A 21,597-nucleotide genomic window follows, 5' to 3' on the forward strand; every position below is an offset into this window, starting at 1 on the left:
GCAGGCACTAACGGGGGGGTTGCTGCTCCCCCACGTTTCTGCAAAAGCCCCTTCTGTCTGGACACCCCTCCAGGGTGACTCTTCGGTCCTTTTAGGACCCCCCAGCGATGCGAATCTGGATGTGGAAGACGGGAGCCGTCCTCCAGACATCCATTGTTGGCTGTTGGCAAACCGGAAGTCTGGCAGATTTCTTCCTATGTAATAGTTTTAATTCATAAAGGGTACAGCTCAAGAATTTAGATTGGAGTTTTTAAGAATGATGCCAAACTCTGGCCATATTCTTCTTTTTTAGATTTTTTTCAACGATTATATTAAGATTATCATGATATAAAATGGAAATAAAAATAAAGAAGTGGTAGGAAAATGGAAAGGAGAAAGAAAGGAGAATGAGAACTATAGGGGAAAGGGGAAAAGAAAAAAAAGGAATCCAAGTTTTTTAGTACAGTAAAATACAACATTACTGCCTCAATTTTTTTACCTTACCAACTTAACAAGTACTATCCATTTCTATAACAACAAACTAGATTAATCAGCAAAACCCAAAGTCAGTAGTTTGCTTTTTTCTGTCTCAAGCACAAAGTCAAGAAGCAGTTTCCAAGTAGAAACAAAGCTTAATATGGTCTTTTTTCTAAAACAGTCAATAGTTAAAACAGTCAATTTTGCCATCTCTGATAGTTCTATCCATTCTCCATCTATTCTTCCATTGTGGAGACTGATGTATCTTTCCATTTCTGTACATATCGAATTCTCACTGCAGTCAACATATATAGTAACAAATCTTTTTTCCATCTATTTAACCTGTAATCCTAAAAGAAAAACTCAAGGTTTTAATTGTACATTAGTTTTAAGAAGCTTCTGCATTTTAATATGGATCTGTGCCCAATATTACTTTCCTTTATCACAAATCCACCAAAGATAATAAAAAGCACCTCTTTTTAAAAATATTGTTTAGATTTTTTTTAAAAAAAAATTTAACTCCTCCTACATTATTTTTATACCTAATACTCCTTTTTCTTCCTAATTTTACCCACAACAACTAACCTGCGTCAGTTGAGCTGAGAGAGAGAGCCTGATCCAAAGTCACCCAGCTGACTTTCATGTCTAAGACAGGACTAGAATTCACAGTCTCCTGGTTTCTATTTTGGTGCTTTAATCACTAGAGCAAACTGACTTGGAATGGTTTTAGGGCTCACCCACAGGGCAGTTTTTCATTTCTCCATTATACGTCCTGACAAAGCAGTCTCCTATCTAGCCATTGGTGCTGTGGAAACTAGGTACCTTTGTTGCACTGCTATTTTGGAGGGGAGAGAGATGTTACCGGAAATGGAAATAGTGGCTGAATAAAAGTCTGCCAGGTAATCAACAATGGAAAAAATAATAGTGTAAGGCAAGAGCAATATTTCTTCTGAATACAATATCCAAATTGCTGTTGTCATTTGAGAAAAAAAGTTAATTTACAAACAACAAAAAGAAAAGACTAAGCATATTTAGTAAATGCTAAGCTTACTTAATCTGAAACAATTTAGAAGAGGAGATAATCAGCTGCTGTTGGTGGAGCTCTGCAAACAATCTGACCTCATTGCTAAGGATTTTCCCCTGTCTTTTTGACAGCGACTTTTCTCCAATGCCAGGGACATGGATTTACTAATCCACAAAATACTCACTTCGTTTCTTTGCTTGCTAAATAGAAACCAGTCCTCAACAAAGTGAATCTTTGCAGTCAGTTCTAGAAAACCGAGAAAACCTACAGCCTAATATGTCTGCCCAGCCATCACAGGGAGTGAAATTATCCTGCAGCAGAATGGCTAATGGGTATTTAATCCATATGTGAAGAGAAGGCCATTGCAATGGGAGAAAGCACTCTTTTCCTGTGCTGAGAAGCATTCAAGTCTGCTAATTTTCAGATTGTAATTTTATTTTTCTATGAAGGTCAAAACCCTTCAAAACATGTTCAAAGTTTGAAGAATAATGTATGGTTCTTGTTTTATGAGGATTACCTTTGGTACAAAAACAGTAGCCATGTTTAGATGCCTTCAGTCTACAGTGCAGTATTGATGAATGTAGTGCAAAATGAACAGCTCCTGGCCCAGCAATTCATTTTGGATTCATATTAGAATCTGAATTTTTTTTATGGAAAATATATTTAATTTTAAAACAACTGTGGAGCAGAGCTATAGTTTCTGCCCAACACCAGGATTTTCAGCCACACTTAAGGACTGCTCTCAACATTCTTTAGAAATTCTGAGAGAGGAAAGTTGATATTTTCTTTCCCCAAGCAAGCAAGGAAATTTTTATTACAGCCATTGAGCAGTCAAAGTAAGAACATAACAAAGCAAAACATTAGCATTAAAAGCATTCTGGCAAGATCTAGATAAAGCTCAGGTCTTAAATGACTCATTACTAACCCAATCCTTGAAGTGTCACTCAGCAGATTCAACATGCTGCAGCATAAAATTTGGCCATATGAAGAGGAACAGCTCTATCTGCACCCGCCAATAAAATAGAAATATATATTATATCAGCTAATAAAATATATACTTAGTTTATTAGTTAAAAATGAGAGAGGTGGTCACACAAGGATCTCAGTAAAATAAGAAATATAACTGAACATGACTCAGGGTTTCAACTTCCCCTGAGCCACAAGGGCAGACCCAATATTCTACAGGAATCTTATAAAATTTACCTTCCATTACCAGCTATGGTAAAACATTAAGCCAACACAAAACACTATCTTACCTTAAGGTGATTAGATATTTTTCTCTATATATTTCTGATTCAGTTTTAAAATGTCAATAAAAGTATATCCTAAATAGGTGATGCATCATTGGCCCAGAGTCATTTCATTACGAGATGGATGGAAAATACATTCAGTAAATAAATGATAAACAGACTATATATCCAAGTGGACTTGCATCTTCTCAAGGCATGATGAGAAAACATGGATGGATGCATTTCTTAGTTAGAAATTTGTTAGCCACAGCTGGATAGCTACCTGTTGAAAATGCTGTAGCACTGTAATAGATGTACTTAGCATAGACAAAGGATTGATATTTCCTCTCCCTTAGTTGCTGCTAGAGAATACTCAGTGTATGTTATGTAACCCTGAGTGTGATTTACAAGCAGAAAAAGACATACATCTGTCCCACATTCTGGTCTTCCATATGAGAATAATTTCTGGAATTAAAAATGAAAACACACAAAATTAAGTGACTTCCAAGTCAACTCATTCTGTAATGCTATGCTGTTTGATCATCACAGTCAAGATAATGGGGCAAGTCATTCTGCCGTCCCTTATAGCAAGCATGGCTTAGTGCTTTCTTTGACTGAGGCAGGGGCAGTATCCCGGGAAGGGGGGGCAGTGTACTTAGCCATGCAAACCTAAGTGTCCAAAAAAGGCTCAGTTTCTATCATAGAACTGGTGCCACTTGATTATTACATGTTTGCTTACAATAATCCTATACCACTTCCTATGTATAGCAGATAACAGTGAGAATTTGATAAATCAATATTTTTAGAGCATATATGCACAGATCCAGAATGTGCAAAAAAAATGTGGAAAGTCTCCTTGTAGCCCCCCTTTTTTCCTCTTTTTCTGGAAAAAAAATGAAAACTGTGTTCTTGAAAGTTTGCTACATCTTCACTGAAATTTGATAAAGCTCAGAAGCTTTCAGGTAAAACTGTTTTCAGATTACCATCTATACACTATGGATTTCATGAGCTTTTTCTTTTAAAAGTAGCAGAATCACGACACTTACTCAATCTAAGCAGGACCATAGATCAGACAACTGGGAGAAAATATGCTTGAGAAAAAGGCACCATCAAACAATATCCATTTAGCTCCAAGAAAATAGCATGGCTGATTACCCATAGTCAGTTCAGCCAAAGAAACATTACCTTTAACATAGAACCAAATGTTTGCAACTTTCTATCTCCCGTGTTGAGTCACATGTACTTTTGAATGTGTGAAAATAACAACATGCACTCTCCAATTCTTCTCATAAAGAATAATAAGCAAAAATAAGATATATAAAAATTAATATAAATGGGAACAAGAAGTTGAAAGGTTTAAAGAGGAATACTGCAAAGCTTCTCTCATTCATATTTATGAAGATGCTTTTAAAAACTCTTTATCTCGTTGAATTAATAGCAGATGTACACAATAAAATACTACACATGAGGGAAGAGCTCTAATTTAGTCTCCATTTTTGTGTATACGGATGTTCTATTTTTATACAGCCAAGAGCAAGCTGACATTTTACACATGGGGAAAGTATTTACAGCTGAAAATTCAATGCAAAAAGCTTTTTCCTTTATTTGATATTTATATAGTGATTAGTGTGGCAAATATCAAAGTCTGCCTTAGAATCTCAAAATTTGATTTTTAGATCAAACTGTTCTATCAATGTTACTCAATTCTACTTCTTTCCCATATTAGGTTTGGCTCTGCATGCTTATATTATTACAGTTGCCAATCTGTATTTTAGGGACCTGTGCTTTTAAGAATGCAGTTTCAGATTAGGGAGAAGGGAAATTGATTGACAAACAAGGCAGAAAAACTCAGGTCACACCATCTGAACCTCAAGCCTGCATTGGGTAAATCATTTTCAACTAGAATCCAAAGAAGAACTTTCTCTTTTCTCCTACTTTTGCAAATGCTTCTCCCTGGAGGTTGAGCTGACAGTGGTATTACTTGCATTGTGGCAACAAGTGAAACATTAGCATTGCCCTTTCTTATTTAGATTTAATATCCGCAACCTTTCAATATATTTTGACCAATAGGTGTCTCCCTGTCCGTGTTATATGCTTAAATATTGTGTTTTAAATTAATATAGTTTTCCTAAGAGCCAGATTGGGGCAATGATAAGATACTGGGCTAGAAACTAGGAAAGTGTGTGTTCTTGTCCTGCCTTAAGTGAGAAGCCAGATGGATGACTCTGGGTGCCTCTCTGCCCTAGGAAGAAAGCAGTGGCAAACCATTTCCAACAATGTTGTCAAGGAAATTACACTTATTTTTTCCAAGAATCAAGACTGACATGAAGGGATACATGTCTTTCTATCATTGCTTTTATGGAGGCACAGTGGCTCAGTGTCTTAATGATGCTGGAGATGGTCTCTGCCAGTGGTTTGAGTTCTGTGAGTTTGAGTTCCTGTGGCAGGATGAGCTCCAGTCACTTGCGTCAGCTTCTGTCTACCTAATAGTTCAAAAGCATGTTGTACACAAGTAAACAAATAGGTTCCATACCACATAGATGGAGTTCTATATGCAGGCAGTCAGATTTCTGCTGGCTCTCAACCTTTCTGGTTGCAGTACCTTTTTATGAGATGGCTCTGGGGAAGGGAGGGGACCTAGGATGATGCTGCAGGAAGAGCCACTCATCTTTCTTTCTGGTGCAAAGCTAGCCCATCCTCCTGTAGCACACCTTGGGAGGTGCGTGAGCATCTCCTATAACAGAGCTGGTAAGTTGGCAGCCAAACTACTACTCTGCAATACCATGGTGGTCTCCTGGCTAATGTAACACAACCATGCGCTAACAATAACAATAACAATTGGTTTTATGGATTTATTTTGTTTATGACTATAACCCACTATGAGATCCTATAAATGTGTTGCTTTTTTTAAAAAAGCAAGGCCAATGAAGTTTTCATCTGCAATGCATAACAGTCTTTGCAACATAAACACACCTCACTTATGTTTACTGAAGACATGTCCTCACAACACAGCCACAATCTCACAGGCAGCCTGCTCCTAAAATAGGCTGTAGTTGATCCAAGGAATTTTGTTTTATTTTCCCTGTTGTTTTGGCAGAAGACTTACATGGAAGAGAAATCTTCATAGTTATCAATTTGTTGGGCTTCAACTAGCCCACTGCAAGATTGCTCCCTCCCATCTACCTGAAAGGCTTCATGACAGTAGGGGTCTAATGCAATATAGTGGTGGCTGGAGCCACAGAGTTAAAGCCTACCAGCCACTAACAGCACTGTCAGGCTCTTTATCCATGGAAAGCTTTTAACAAAGAAGGCATATGTAGGAGGGAAGTAGCACTGTGGCACAAAAGCCAAGCTTCCCTTCTTCATAGATTGGCAGCGCTCCCTCCAGAATGTCTCCATCTTTCATCTCCCTTTTCACTACAGTCTAGGGTATTTGAGGTGGGGGGCTGGAGTTGCCCTGGACCCTCCAATCCCATTGAATAGAAAGACAAATTATCCCATTCCCATGAAGGGAAGGGAATTTGAAGGGGAGAAATGCTGCAGGGCAAAGCAGAACAAAGGTGGAATGGGCATTTGTAACAAAGCACTACAAGAGTCACTGGCAATTATCCCTCCCCATTTGCCAGAGAGGTAGGAAAAGAATACATTCATCCCAATCACATTATATCTTCAGGACAACTGTTAGTGATTTGTTTAGCTACCAGGAGGTAATGCTAGATGGGAGGGGAAAGGTCAGCCAGGAACCTACTAAACACTGACCTGGAAGTGTCCAACACTGCATTCTGTAAGAACAGCAGCATGTGCACCATCAGATGTGCGATCTTTTTCTTCTCAAAGATGGAAGAAAAGCACATTTCAGTTGATGTGTGTATGTGGTTTTCTTCTAATATGTTGTGCAAACTCACCTTTTTAAATAGATCTGAGAGTCAGTTTAAAAGACGTCTGGCTGATAGCAATTTAATATTTTATTATTTATAGCTGCAAGGGGAAAATGCCGCTGGTTGTGGTTACAAATTGCTGAGGGCCAACTTTGGGACTAGGAAAGAGGTGTAGCTGTTGATCTTTTTAAGCCAGAAGCTATTGACATGACGGCTAATGGCTACTACTGATATGGACGGTTTTAACTTTGTTCTTTGTATGCAAAATTATAGAGAGACTGACATTCCTATCCTACTTCTCAAGACATATTCAAATTTAAATAGATTTTCAGTGGAATTGTTCTTATGAAATGTCTCCACGACAGCCTTTTTGGGGCAATCTGTTGTTCTACAGTCTGTGAATCTAACCATTTATCATTTCATATTCCAGCTGTGTTCCTCAAATAGTTCAGAGTGGTTTAAAGTAACATTTAGATAAATGTTACAGACATGAAAACACACTAAAAATCAGCATAAAACTCAAAACTTAAGTTAGTTCTTATCCTGCAGGTGAATGCATTTCATGCCATTGTTACTTTCTGTCTTTTTACATATCCTCCTGCTGCCATAGAGCTGGACAGCCCTCATGACCTGATTGTGACAGCTTCCACAGAAACATCCATCTCTGTGTCTTGGACCAAAGTCAAGGGTCCCATTGATCATTATCGGGTCATCTTCATGCAAGCTTCAGGAATGGCATCAGAGGTTACTGTCTCTAAAGATGAGTCTGAGCTTACACTCACAGACTTAGAACCTGGGACTGAATACACTATCTCGGTCATTGCTGAAAGAGGCCGACAGCAAAGCTTGGAAAGCACTGTGGATGCCTTCACAGGTACTAAAGAACTATCAGATTACATTAATCAGGTACTGAGGGTAATCTCAAAGGTCTTCCATTGCTGTTTTATGATTGTCTAAATGCTCCAGGTCACATTTGGTTGGTGTATATGATTTGTCTTAGACAAAGCCCTCTAATATTTAGAAGATTTCTCTCATGCACTGGGCATCTGAATGGTCATGTGCACATACAGTTTGTGTGTATGTGTGTGTGCGCACGTGTGTGCGTGCGCGCACACACACACACTTATTTTTCCCTACCCCCCTGTTCCTTATGGTTTGCAGCCCACTTTGACCATTCCTTTTGTACAGAATAATTGATTTCAGAACAGTTTTTAATTTCTCAAAACAGAGAGCTAAAATTCAATCGTGCTCATGAGATCTATTCCAAAGATAAATTCCCAAAATCTTAACAGTAACAGTAATCTTTCTTAGCTGAGAGGCACATTTGATCCTACTTTGAGTTAATTAATTAATTAAGTTAGTTAATTTACAGGTCTGTTCTCTGCTCTTATTTTTAGGATTCCGACCAATCACACAACTTCACTTTTCTCGTGTAACTTCCTCCAGCGTGAACATCACTTGGAATGACCCCTCCCCTCCAGCAGATAGGCTGATACTGACCTACGGCCCCAAAAATAAGAAGGAAACCAAGGAAGTGATGCTGGACCCTACAAAGAGACATGTTGGTTTGTCAGGGCTACAACCATCCACAGAGTATATCATGTCCCTGGTGGCTGTACATGGCCTTGTCAGCTCTGAGCCAATAGTTGGTTCAGTCACAACAGGTAAAAGAGCAGAGTGTTCTCCATTCTAGTGTGATGCCTATTTTTTAATCTCTTCTGCAAGAGAGTTGATTACAAGGTCCTTTAGAAAAAATGCCTTTTGAGCAGTTGCCCCTGTAAGTATATCTCTACACACACATCACACACACATATACACCATCACCACCAAAATTATGGTCATCTTCAGGAAAGCTGTTAAGATCTAACTTTTCCACCAGTTGTTTGGGACCATTTTGGATGTTTTTATTATTGTGCTTGGTTGCCATTTCATATTTTTGTATTTTGTATTTATATTCTGTTTGCTTTACAGCTTTATTTTTTTTTATTTTGGGGGGACTGATTTATTGTTTGTTTTTCTGTTGTATGTTGCCCAAGTCACTTTGTTTGACTTGGGCAGCCTTATAAAACTAGTAAATAAATAAGAGGTATATATTAAAGACAATCTTTGAAATGAGAGAATGTTCTTTGATTTAAACTAAAGTCTTTTGAGCTATTAAATATCACATTTAACTCAAGGTAGACTAGCTTATTTTGCCTACTTAGTATTAGCTATCCAGTTTTCTGAAAGATCTAAAAACATAAATTACTGTATGTTTCAATCCTCAATACTGCTTGAAGAACTAGGATACATTTGTTTTAATATATCAACTCCTTTAAATAGCCCCATCTGTTTTCAAGAATGCCGCTAAAATCTGAGAAAAAAGATGGGATTGTTTTAAAGAGCTGTTTGCTTTCATTATATTCCAAATTATTTCTTTAAATCATGTTTGATACATAGATTGTTTCAGTATAATAATAATGATATGTGAGGCCATAAAGTTTGTTATGAAAATTATAACATAAACCCTGTGAAGTAGGGTATGGAGTAACCAAAAATCAATGTTCCATCTCAATTTATTTATCTTACTACGGTAATTCCCAAACTTTGCTGTTGGAGAGCTAGTAGTCTGTTCCAAGAAATACATTTATATTATTAACAATTCTGGTAAGCCATACAGGATCCCACAGCCAATACATATCACAAATACATCTGCCAGCTCAATCTTGGTGTAAGTCTAGTTCAGGATTTATCATTTCCAGATGAGGGGCAATGGTCGTAACAGAAACTAGGATAAAATGTAAGAGTTGGGAGATCCTCTGAGGGAAATCAGTATTACTGTATCCTGCAGATTCCAAAATTATTCTTTAGGATGTAAGAATGAAGAGTGCTTCCAAATTTTAATTTAGAAAATAGTCTCTGTAGCTGTCTGATGTTTGAGAACCCTTGCTGTATTCTTACTATCCGCTGTATTTTGGTTTCCACCTGGAAACAAGTAGCTACACTTCAGATTGGAGTAAGAAGCAGTAAAATAGTCAAGGCAAACAGAACATGGACTTGATATAGTGACAAGGACAACAAGATGTCTATTTCTTGCTTTCTCAAAAATTTCCACTTTGCCTTCGCTTGGCTGGACTATAGAAATAACTGGTATCACAGAAAACACAGCCAAAATTTGGTTGATAAAATTACTAACTGTTTTTGCTTGTTTCCTTAAAAATGTGAGTAGAAATGATCCCATTTCTCCTTAACTACCCGGACACAACAAACACACCACACTTCTGTCTGAAATAGTGTGCTTTAATAACAGAGAGTTTTCAAAAATGAAAATGGGATTGCTTGCTTCTCAATCAAGACTCCCCTGAATTAGCACATCTATGGCTTGGAGGTTTCACAAGCCCTGCTGATCTTTAGCTGGTATGGCAGTTATGGGGTGGTTTGGGTTTGGAGTTCATTTATTATTATTTTTTAGAACCAAGGGGCCCTGATTATAGTGACCTCATCCTCATCAGCTAACAATTAAACTACTGCAACAAATGGACTGTCTTTGGAGAGGACTTTGAAATTACAATTGGTCCACAATACAGTGGCCAGTTGCTAACTGGAGATACAGATGAAATCATATAATTCTGATGTTCCAGTTTTGCACTGCTGGTGCTTTGCTTCAAGATCCAATTCAGAGTTTTAGGCATCATAGACCAGATCAAGAAATCAACCCCACAGGAAAACTAAGACTGCTTTTTATTGAGACTGGCTCAGAACTGTGCAAATCGTCATTATATGCTCCCCTTCCTTATACTCCAGAAGATCAGGGAGGCTTCTGTCTGAGGGACTTCTGAATTTTATTTGGTTTCTTGGGTTTTGGTGTTTTTTAAAAAAAAAAAGTTTCAGCCCTCTTTTGTCTGGATAGCAGTTCTTGCATATTTCTGTCATGGTCATCTCTTGTATTCTCTATATCAGTTTCCAGGTACTTGGAGATAGGGTGGCTCTGGACATTTTGGTGCCCTAGGCAAAGTTGTATTTTAGTGCGCTATATGGTTTGGCTCATCTTCTGACTTTGTTAGGAAGATGCCATCTTGTTTCTTTTTTTCCCCAAAGTTTTTGAGCTTTATGATTTTCAGTCCTGAACATTTTTTTCTTTTATTGGAAATTTTAATCTTCGAGTGTGTTGGCTCATGAAGTACATCTAATGCCTTTTGATTTTTATGGTATTTTTTATTTTGACCTCCCTTAAAATTTGGGGCTCCTAGATCTAAGCCTATTTTGCCTTAGTCTAGAATTGGCCCTGGTCTCTCTTGGCAAGTTTTAATCCATCCATCCAGTATATCTTTTCAAAGAGGCGATGATATGGTGAAGGAGTTCAGAGCTTGACAGCATAAGTATTATGTATATACTGTATAATTGCTACCCAAAGCTATTCACTATATTCCAATTAGAATATGAATTTCGGAATTTTTTTACCTGTTGCCCTTTGTTTCATACAGAGATTGATCCACCGAAGAACTTGACAATTGTCAATGTGACTACAGAATCTGTGACTGTCCATTGGGCACCTCCAATTGCACCTTTTGACCACTATAAGATTTCCTGCAAATCTGCCCAAGGTAATTATGCTCCATCCCAAATTTTGTGAATGGAGTTCTGGGCTCCAATAGAATATATATAAATAGATTTAAACCAAGACCAGGATTCAGCAGGATAACCTATTCACCAGCTGGGCTACTTTCAGTCCATATTATTAAGATTCTTACTGAATGTATGAACAGTTTTTCCTTTGAAAACGAACTTAGTCCCATTCATGCACCTTTATGCTCAGACTTAAGATCCAGTTCATTGGATACGGTTTATTCCCTGTTATGTTTGTTCAGAACTGCAGTCTTAATGTGTTAAAAAAGATTATTTTATTGCAGTTCCATAAAATGATACACCAAACTTCCAAAGATGTTAACTTTAAAAGACTAATGGGCAATCAAAATAAAATAGGGGTAAATGTTTTGGCAAGAGACTTTCATTGCATTTGACAAGCACCTTGAATAAGCTAAAAAGGTAAAGGTTCCCCCGCACATGCCTGCTAGTCGTTTCCGACTCTAGGGGCCGGTGCTCATCTCCGTTTCAAAGCCGAAGAGCCAGCATTTGTCCGAGGACGTCTTCCATGGTCATGTGGCTGGCATGACTAGACGCCAAAGGCGCATGGAACGCTGTTACCTTCCCACCTACTTGCATTTTTACATGCTTTCAAACTGCTAGGTTGGCAGAAGCTGGGACAAGTAACAGGCGCTCACTCTGTTACGCGGCACTCAGGATTCGACCTGCCAAACTGCCGACCTTCTGATCGACAAGCTCAGCGTCCTAACCCACTGAGCCACCGCTACTTCTATACAAAGCTACTTCTATACAAAAAGTCGTCTGCTAATTACACATTCCTCCAAAGTAATTCACTGCATATGTAATTCAGTCACCTGCCTTGCCTTCTGACATTCTGCTGTAAACATGAAGGCATGTTTACATAATGCAATTGCACATTTAAAAAATAGGAAAAAAATAGCATTATAGATTTACAGAGAAATTGTAGTTGAATAGATGCATATACCGGTATGTCTATTTATAGAATATATTATAGTAGTTAAAGTATTGAACTAGGATCAGAGAGACTCAGGTTCAAATCCATCCTCAGTCACAGAAATGTACAAGATGGTTTGGGGCACTCATTATCTCTCGTCTCAGCCTAATTCACAGGTTTTTATATGTTTCCCCAAGCAAGTATAAAATGAGTTCATACATTGTGGTAAGTCACTATTGTCTTAACCATAGCTTGTTGAACAAGCTACAATTAGCTTAATTCACATATTGTAATGCACTAAGCTGTAAACCATAGCTTACAAACCACAATGGAAGAATTAACATATTTTAAACCAAAACCAAACAAACCCTAATATATGCACAATATATGAACCCAGTGAACATGTGGTCTTGTCTAGGTTCTTAGAACAGGACTATTATCGTGCTTAGAAAATGTTAAAGCAAAACAGGGATAAATATCTCTCCAAAAATATTAGGGATTGTAAATGTAATGTTGGATTGCTTCTCAAACTGTATTTCAAGAAGCTCTGAATTTTCTCATGAGATAAATTATGACGGAGTAGCCTCTTATCAGATAATGTGTTAAATACAATCCATGTTTGATTGCAATGCACAGTGCCCAGAATTTATTCTATACATCTCTGGATTTCATTTTAAGTTATTAAGTCCACCAAGTCTGAACTGAAACGATACCAGAGATTTTCTATAGATGGCTGCCAATTGGTATATTTCTAATGGGTTAGAAGGTGTCTTAGGGCCACTTCCTTAGATGCTCAAATTATGACCTCAATTAAGACCAAAGTTTCCACAGCTAAGCAAGGCAGTTGTTAAGTGAATTGCACCCTATTTTAAGATCTTTTTTTGCCATAGATCTTAACTGAATCACAGCAGATGTGAAGTGATTCAAGCAGTTGTTAAGAAAACCCAATTTCCCTCCTTACTCTGCTTGTTGGAAGCCAGCTAGGAAGGTCACAAATGGCAATCCCACGACCTCAGGACACTGCAGCTGTTGTAAATTTATTGCCAAGCATCTGCCCTGGGGATGCTGCCACAGTTGTAACTGCAAGGACTGGTTGTAAGTCACTTTTTTCAATGCTGTTGTAACTTCCAATGGTTGCTAAACAAAAGGTTGTCAGTCAAGAACTACCTGTGTTTGAATCCAGAAAAGAAAGAAGCATCATAAGGGCTATGTTTTTCAGGTTTTTTCATGGAACTAAGAATGGAACGTGTGCCTGGATACCACCTTACAATTGTCAGGTTGTTTTTGGAATACCTACATTTGCTGAAAATAACAAAGTCATTTTCTCAATCTATACAGGGCGAATTGACAATATAGTTGTTGCAAAAGGTATTACTGAATATACTCTCAACTACTTGCAGCCTTCAACTGAATATGAAATCAGCCTAAAAAGTATAAAGGGCAGAGAAGAAAGTGAACCACTTTTACATACCATGTATACAGGTATGAGATGCCTCTTTGAAAATATACAAGTGTATCGAGTTTATTTGGAGAAAAGATGGCTCGTGATGGACAAGCATTATTAGCTAGTTATAGGATGACCCTGTATCCCACTGATCCCACTGAGTTTGACTGAGCCAGGAACCAGGCCTTTCGATGGAAACAAATTTGAGGGACCTAAAGAATGTTCATTCTAATTACATTAAAGAATTCCTGTTGTGCATTTTTAGAAGTAAGCCTCGACTACATGGGCCATATTGAACTACTGTAGTAGTTAAATTCAAATATTCCACTAAACAGCTATTGGATTCATTGGCCCTGACAAAGTAAAGAGACAAATGTTAATCTGAGGGGGGGAAACTGAATTCTTCCTTTGGGACAAAATTCCATTGCTACCCACTGAGAAAAAAATTATAAACAAAGAGTAACAGCAAACAATATATAAAATATTCTACCCCAACTGAATCAACTTGTATTATTCTAAATCAGAGATAACTTCATTTGAACTTGAGCCTACAACTAACCCTTTCAAATTGCCTAAAGTCTGAAAAATGTTGGCCAGTCTGGGAAGCATTCACTTGTATTTATATCTTTATATTAACATTGACCCGAAAATCATACTATCAAAGTTGAACTATTGACTTTGTATGCTAAATATATTGAGGGTTTAACTTACATTCTGCATTATAGGGAAACTGAGCTATGTTTGTCTTTTGAAATACTTTGTAAAAAGTAGAGGTTGCATACTATCAAAGTTTGCACTTGAGGATAATTCAGAAACAGTAGAGGACTGCTAAGACTAAAACGTGGTCCACAAATTGCCTATCCTGTTCCAAATGTTCCTATAATTCACGTCTACTGATATTTTCTCCGAATATATCCTGATAGAGCAATAAATAATATGGCTAAAACAGTTAAATATACCAAACAGTGTTTTTCCAAAATTTCTGATATGTGCTGCAAATTTATAGGCAGCTTTTCAGCTTCTAATCATTTTGTTCTCTCTTCCTTTTTGGAGAGAGGGAAGGGAAGTGATAAAATATCTCTGGTCATGTATTAGTGCTGTGCTATTGCTGAAGAGGTAATCCAAACAAGTTTTAAATCTATTACTTCCATAGCCTAGTAAGATCTAAGCTTGAAGTACAGCAGTTTCAAGGAAGGCTGCTGCAAAGAAACAATCAAGTGCTTCACAGATAATGCATTTTAGTTGGGAACTTGTTGATCATGATTATTCTAAAACTTTTCTTTATTGAGCCATACATTCATCCATCAGATCAATGATTCTGAGAGGCTTTTCAAAGCTTCCGTGAGGGTTTTGCTGTCATAAGACACCCAGAGTCACCCTACAGGGGTGATGGGTGGCACATAAATTTAAGAAATAAATTTTAGAAATAAATAACATTAATCTCCCACATAACTTTTGCATATCGTGTTGCTCTTATTTTTTTAATCATTACTAATTGCTGAAATGATTATTCTAATGACTATCCCATCTTGCTTTTTGCCTCTTTTGCAGCCATGGATCATCCAAAGAATTTGATTGCCATAAACATTACCCCAACAGAAACCTTGCTAAAGTGGGACCAGCCTGGCGTCGAAGCTGAAAATTATGTCATTGTGCTTACTCATGACAGTGGTATGTCTTTACTTAATGATCAGGATTCAGCATGTAATTGGGGCAACGACCACCCATCAGCTGAGATAAACACAAGTGACTGGGGCTAATGGTGAAAGTTGATATTAATCATTAAATGCTGAATAATGTTTATGTTTAGCATAAATTTCATTATATTTTACAACAATATTTTTATTCTTACACCTTTATCACTGATATTTTAACTATAAGATTTGGGACAGGCCCTCCATCTTTCTCAGTCACAGCTGAGTAAAGGACAACTGTTTTTAATTTTTTTTCAGTTGTTATGCTTTCAGACCTTTCCATCTCCACACTTTGCTACATTTCAAGGAAGCAATTTTTTTAAAAAAAATTGAAAGATACAAGTATAACCATATTTTTAGAAGTGTTAACTGCTCCTTAATAAGGCTGTTCCCTTACAGAAATAAGAACAAGTAATTCAGGACAAAAAGTAAGAGCTCTTTTGTTGTCCTTCTTCAACATTATTTCCTTCTGGCAGGATTCCTGCAATGTAGGCTCGATTTGCATCTACACATTTTTTCCTACCAAGAAGGAATGTTGTGTATGAATCACAAAATAGTTTCCAGCTGTGACATAAGAATGAGTCACCATGTTTATCCTAATATTAAAAATGAATCTTCCACAAGATCTATGACTTAACATTAATTCAGCAAATCCAGTTTTTGAGACTTGCCGAATTTGTATCTGACTATGCTGAAGTCTGTATTATTAATAAACCTGGAATATTGATATCTGAAAGCTGACTGTGTGATTCTACCTTTCTTTCCTCTGTAAGATTGAATGAGCTATCTGATAATTAACTCCAATTCTTGTTTCTGTTTGGATCCCACCTAGCCTCATGATATGTTCAATCCTTTTGCCTCTGATTTCAGTTGCCGGAGAAACTATTTTGGTGGACAGGACCGAACAAGAATATAAGCTTATCAATTTGCTTCCCAGTACCAGCTATAAAGTCACAATGTATGCTATCAATGGGCCTGTCACAAGCAGAACCATCTTCACCAACTTTACTACTCGTAAGTATTACCTATTCCTCCCTCTAATAGGAATTTACAAGTTGATTTCAAATACTAGGAGGAAATGAAAGGAAAGTATTGCTTGATACAGATAACTCACAATTACATCTGTTTTCTGGGTTAAGCTCGGTGATTTATTGTTCATTTTCTGCTGCTGGCCAGTTTCTTCAGTTGGTGGAGTGGAAATCTGTTGGTCCCACTGAGTCCTAAGAACCTGGCAGGCATTTTTTTCCCCTGGGAAATTGTAACGTATTCGGCCTGTTTCACTTGAACTGCACCACGTGTCTTTGAATGCTGTTGGAGATTGCTTAATCAGGGAGTCTGTGTAATGGTCGCTGGTTCCTCAGACAAACAGTCTCCAGGACCACCATTGGTTACCTCTAAGGCAGTAATAGGCTCCTTCAAACCTATTGGCCGCCACCTAGTGGCCAGCAGTATAAATAGCTGCATAGAAGCCTTGGTTACTAATTTAATTCCTGCATTCAATAAAGTATGTTTCTGTCTGAACTCTCTTGCCTCGTCTCCTGCTTGCAACAAAGAACCCAGTTCACAACAGAAATTATAAGCTTCTGCCTGACTCATTTTTAAACTTATCACCTCCACATAGATATCTGAGCCTCTTCCTCTATTCCTTTCCTACTTTTACAGTTTTGGATCCGCCATCAAATCTGACGGCAAGTGAAGTGACTCGGCGAAGTGCTCTTCTTTCATGGCTTCCTCCTGTAGCTGAGATTGAGAACTACATCATGACATACAGATCCCCTGATGGGAGCCGCAAGGTGGGGCCTTCATCTCTGACATCCATGATGAGGGATGGCAACATTTTGTGGTTGTATCAAAGAATTTGGAAGCATCTATCTTAAGCCTATTTTCAGGTTTCCTGTATACTTTACACTACAATTCCCATGAGTTTCCTGTCTCATAACGGTAGGATTTGATACTGCTGATTTTAGGAAAGTGGCCAGGTCTGGCCACTTGTGGCCTATAATGATAAGTTAATGAATCAAACAAAATGAGATTTTTCTCCTTTTTTGTTTGCATGTAATGATCCTAGGGAGTCATGAATCATTTGCATAGTAAAACAATTGTTTGCAGTCATTTCTCCTCCCTGGTTTATTTTGACGTGGCTTCCATTGTTTCATTACTATTCCTAATGTGCCTACAAATCAGGAATCATATATTTAATATGATGTTGTTACAGTACAGAACAATAAAATGACTATTTGCTGAAAGCATTAAAAGCAAGTGAAGTATGTTAAGAGTGAAGGCAATGAGGTCACATGAGCAATCTAGACAATCAGGAATAACAAACAAACTCTTACAATTCTTTTTAAAAAAGCAATAGTTTAAAGGAAGGACTTCCTTCCCTTCTGGCACACAAAATAACTCAGTGCTCCTTTTTGGCTGTGTGTTACTTAATGCTGTAAAGTATAGGTCCCTTTCTCATGGGTTGGAGAAGGAAATAGTGTTTCTTAAATGGAAGGATTTGTTTATTTGTTTTTGCTGCAGAAAGTTGTAAACAGTGATTATCTGTATAGACATACAGCTAACCTCTTGTTCCGAGTAACCAATCAAGAAACCAATCATGCTGTCGATGTATGTCTAGAGGTTAAGGTGCCAGGCTACAAACCAGAAAACTGAGTTCTAGTCCTGCCTTGGGCATGAAAGCCAGCTGGGTGACTTTGGGCCAGTCATGCTCTCCCAGTCCAAGTCATCTCACAGGACTGTTGTTGTGGGGAAAATAGGAGGAGGAAGGAGTATTATGTATGTTTGCTGCTTTGAGTTGTTCATGAAAATAACAAAGGTGGGATAAAAAGGAAAAAAATAAACCAATCATGCATTCCACGACTGCACAGGAGCCTGAAAAGTTGAAATATCAAGCTAGAAATGGCACTAGCAAGGCATTTTATATTATTACCAAAAACCCTAAACTGGCCTCTTTAAGTAGTTACTGAGAGTAGATCTCAAATTCAGGGAACATTTATCATTTCATTTATGATCTATTATAGTAGCTTTACAGCATTGTTATTATTTCAGTAAGATAGCACTCACGCCTGCATAGTATGAAAAAGTAATGGAAGGAACCAACAGGCAAGTAAGCAAAGCTGGCTAGACTCATTCTTTACATGATGAGAAACCTTTCACACTCTTTACTCAGAGCGTTTCCCCACTTTTTTCAAGCCATTCTGCACTGTAATCACTGAAGATAAATGCAATTAGAAATAGCATTATATCCTGACCAACCGCAGGGGAATTGTAGAAGAGATAAGATACCTCTGCCTCCATATTTTTAAAGACATGATTTATTGAATAGATTTTATGCACTATTTTTATCCAAACCCACCCACCCCCCAAACTTCACTTAACTAAAAACATCCTAAGCTTTCACAGAAGCAATTTCCATCAGTTGACCTGCCAGCTACCGCAGAGAGTGCAGGGAACTAATATCACTTCTATCCAAACTTGCATGCAACTTTTTAAAGGCTTTTTGCGACATCTTTGTATAGCTTTCTTATTGATTTGATTTAATGCTGCCCGAGCCAAATGGCTTTGTGTGGCCCACATACACCACAGCAATATAAAAACAATACAGGCAGTCATTTACAGCAGTTCATTTAGTGACCCTTTGAAGTTTCAAGAGCATTGAAAAAGTGATTTATGACTGTTGCAAGTGTCCCGGGATCATGTGATCACCTTTTGTGACCTTCTGACGAGCAAAGTCCATGAGGAAGCCAGATTCACTTAACAACAGTGTTACTAGCTTAGCAAATGCAGTGATTCACTTAATAACTGTGGCAAGATCATAAAGTGGGCAAAATTCACTTATTTTTTTATCAAAAAACGGGTGGGGAAAGGGGCAGAAATTCAACAATATATTGATACATCAACTCCAGGTCTGGGACTAAAGACAGATTTTAAGAGCTTTCCAGAACCCCAGGAGAGAGGGTGCCACCCTTATTTCCAGGAGGATGCTGTCTGATGGGGGCATCTGTGACCTTGATACCATAATAAACGGGGGTGCAGATGCCATATACTAAAGGCAGAAAAATAACCGATTCAATTTAGTCTTCTGTTTGTTTGTCTGTTTGATTGATTGATTGATTGATTGATTGATTGATTGATTTGTGTTGTTTAATAAGATCATTTTAGTCTAGTCTGTGTGGTTTGATGTTTTATCTGTTTTTATGGAGTTTTGAGGTTTGTACACAGCATATAATCCATTGAAGTTGGGTTAATAAATACAAACAAATAATTAAATAAAATCGCTGCATATACAACTCCAAGTTCTAGTATCAGTCAGGAAGTCCACTCATAATAGACAAACAGAATACTCTTATCTCACACTGCAGTGTTCTTAGATTTAAGAATAAAGTCCTCAAGGCAGATACAAGCTGATAAGAATAGATACAGACTTTTATCTCTGTCCAATAATCAAGAAGTGATGAATAGATCCATCTCCAACTTTTCAAGCAAGATGCTTTTTAACTAAGTCATTGAGAAATGCTTGCAGAAAAGGGATGTTGTGCTCTAGTTCTGTCTGAAGTCTGTGTTGTGATTCAGGGTCAGCCTGTGGGTTCGGCAGTTGGGTCGGACGACTCAGAGGAGGAGGGGGGTGTTGAAGAGCTTGCTGAGGGGGTTGAAGATCTTGCTGATGAGAGCCCTCAGCCAGGCCCCTCCCACCTGGTCACGACGGAGACCCAGCTGTGTGAGCCTGACAGCGTGGATGATGATGACCCACAGCTGGCCCTGTTCAAGGACGCCCGACACAGGAGGCAGTCAATCAGGAGTAAACAGAGGAAGGCAATGGGGCACCTCGGAAGGAGGCAGAGAGAAGCCACGCCCTGAATTGTATAAAAGGGGAATGCGTGGGAGGGCTGGTTTGCTGAAGGCAACCGCTTGATTAGTTCCTGTTTCATAGCTCCTGTTTCATGGTTGGTGTCTTGTTTTGCTCTGTTTTATGTTAATAAATTTGGCAGGCTTAATTCCAGCCTCTTGCCGTTTGTAAAGGGGTTGTCCCTGCCTTTTCTGCAGGGCTGGTAGCAGGCTGGTACAGAACAGTCTTGTCATAGAGATTTGGAAAACTGGATACAGGATTACAATAGATAGCAGATGTTTTCCAGTATCTGAATCTGACAAAATAGAAGTAGAATACTGATATTTTTTTCTGGATGTTTCCTTTTGCTAAACTGTGTTTCTGGATATTTATTTTGTAAATTGTTTTATTTGGAATTTTAACCCTCTGTATGCCATCTAGAGTTACTCTGGTGAGCTGAACTGCTATATAAATTGCTTCAATAAAGTAAGTGGCAGCAAAACTTAGACGTTTGCCATGGAAATTATTAGCATGAGAAATTAGCAGAAATGAATTATCCTGAATTGCTGACTTTGCTTCCAATCTCTTGAGCTGGATTATAGGGACATTTTCCATTTCTTCAGCACACTAAATTCTTCCCAACTCCCCTACATGAGTCCCTTCTCAAATCAACCTTCCATGTTTTTCATGTCAATTTCATGCAATTGGATATTCTCTGGCTGTTCTAACAAGAAGATAAGCCTGATCTTACAACTTTGAAAGTAACTGGGTAATACAACCTAGCGTGTTCCGTTCCATTTCATTTGAGACCCATCCATGTTGGTATAATTGATTTTTCCATGTACCCCGATCTTTCTGATCAGGTCTTAGTAGACACCCACCACCAAGAGACAAAGGTTCAAGATAACAATTTTAGGGTTGGGAAATTTCTAACTTTTCCTCATTTCTTACCCATACTCATTTCTTACCCAAGCTCTGCAAATTTCATCTGTGTTATATCTGTGTTTCAATTTTGTTGATGATCCACACACAGGAGCTGATTGTAGATGCAGAAGATACTTGGATCCGCCTAGAAGGTCTTTCTGAAAACACAGAGTACACTGTGCGCCTGCAAGCAGCTCAAGATGCTGTGAGGAGTGGATTTATCTCTGCCATCTTCACTACAGGTAAGAGTACTACATCATCTGTTATGCTATGTCGCATGGCCACCATAGCCGCCATAGCTTTATTAAGAGAGGGATTTTTAAAAATGAACTCTATCAGATTTGCATCATTCCTTATAACTGCTTAGATTCAGAACAGCACAAATCCAGAGCAATTTTCATAACTACTCCATGCACAGTTGATTACTATTACTAAGCTTAAACCTCCTAGCAAAAATTAATTCTCCTTCCTCTCCCACACACAAAACAGTGGTTACATAATATCTTTTACTGGGTCATGGAAATAGAAAGTAGCATTGCCAGGCCCACAAAAACAAACACTAAAAGTGTGGGTTTTCACAC

General features: G+C 38.0%; 1 protein-coding gene across 1 annotated transcript in view; it reads left to right on the top strand.

Annotated features, from left to right (window-relative positions):
- Positions 1–21,597, top strand: part of TNR (tenascin R) — a gene marked incomplete at both ends in the record, with an annotated part of 123,083 nt that overhangs the window by 78,848 nt on the left and 22,638 nt on the right. Inside the window, 8 exons of the mRNA XM_083359442.1 lie at positions 7,198–7,461; positions 7,985–8,251; positions 11,051–11,170; positions 13,465–13,608; positions 15,122–15,241; positions 16,135–16,278; positions 16,927–17,057; positions 21,126–21,258. Of these exons, the coding sequence (XP_083215568.1) occupies positions 7,198–7,461; positions 7,985–8,251; positions 11,051–11,170; positions 13,465–13,608; positions 15,122–15,241; positions 16,135–16,278; positions 16,927–17,057; positions 21,126–21,258 (1,323 nt within the window). The remainder of the gene's footprint in view (positions 1–7,197; positions 7,462–7,984; positions 8,252–11,050; positions 11,171–13,464; positions 13,609–15,121; positions 15,242–16,134; positions 16,279–16,926; positions 17,058–21,125; positions 21,259–21,597) is intronic.

This window comes from Vipera ursinii, assembly GCF_947247035.1.
Source record: "Vipera ursinii genome assembly, chromosome: 3".
Taxonomy (NCBI): domain Eukaryota; kingdom Metazoa; phylum Chordata; class Lepidosauria; order Squamata; family Viperidae; genus Vipera; species Vipera ursinii.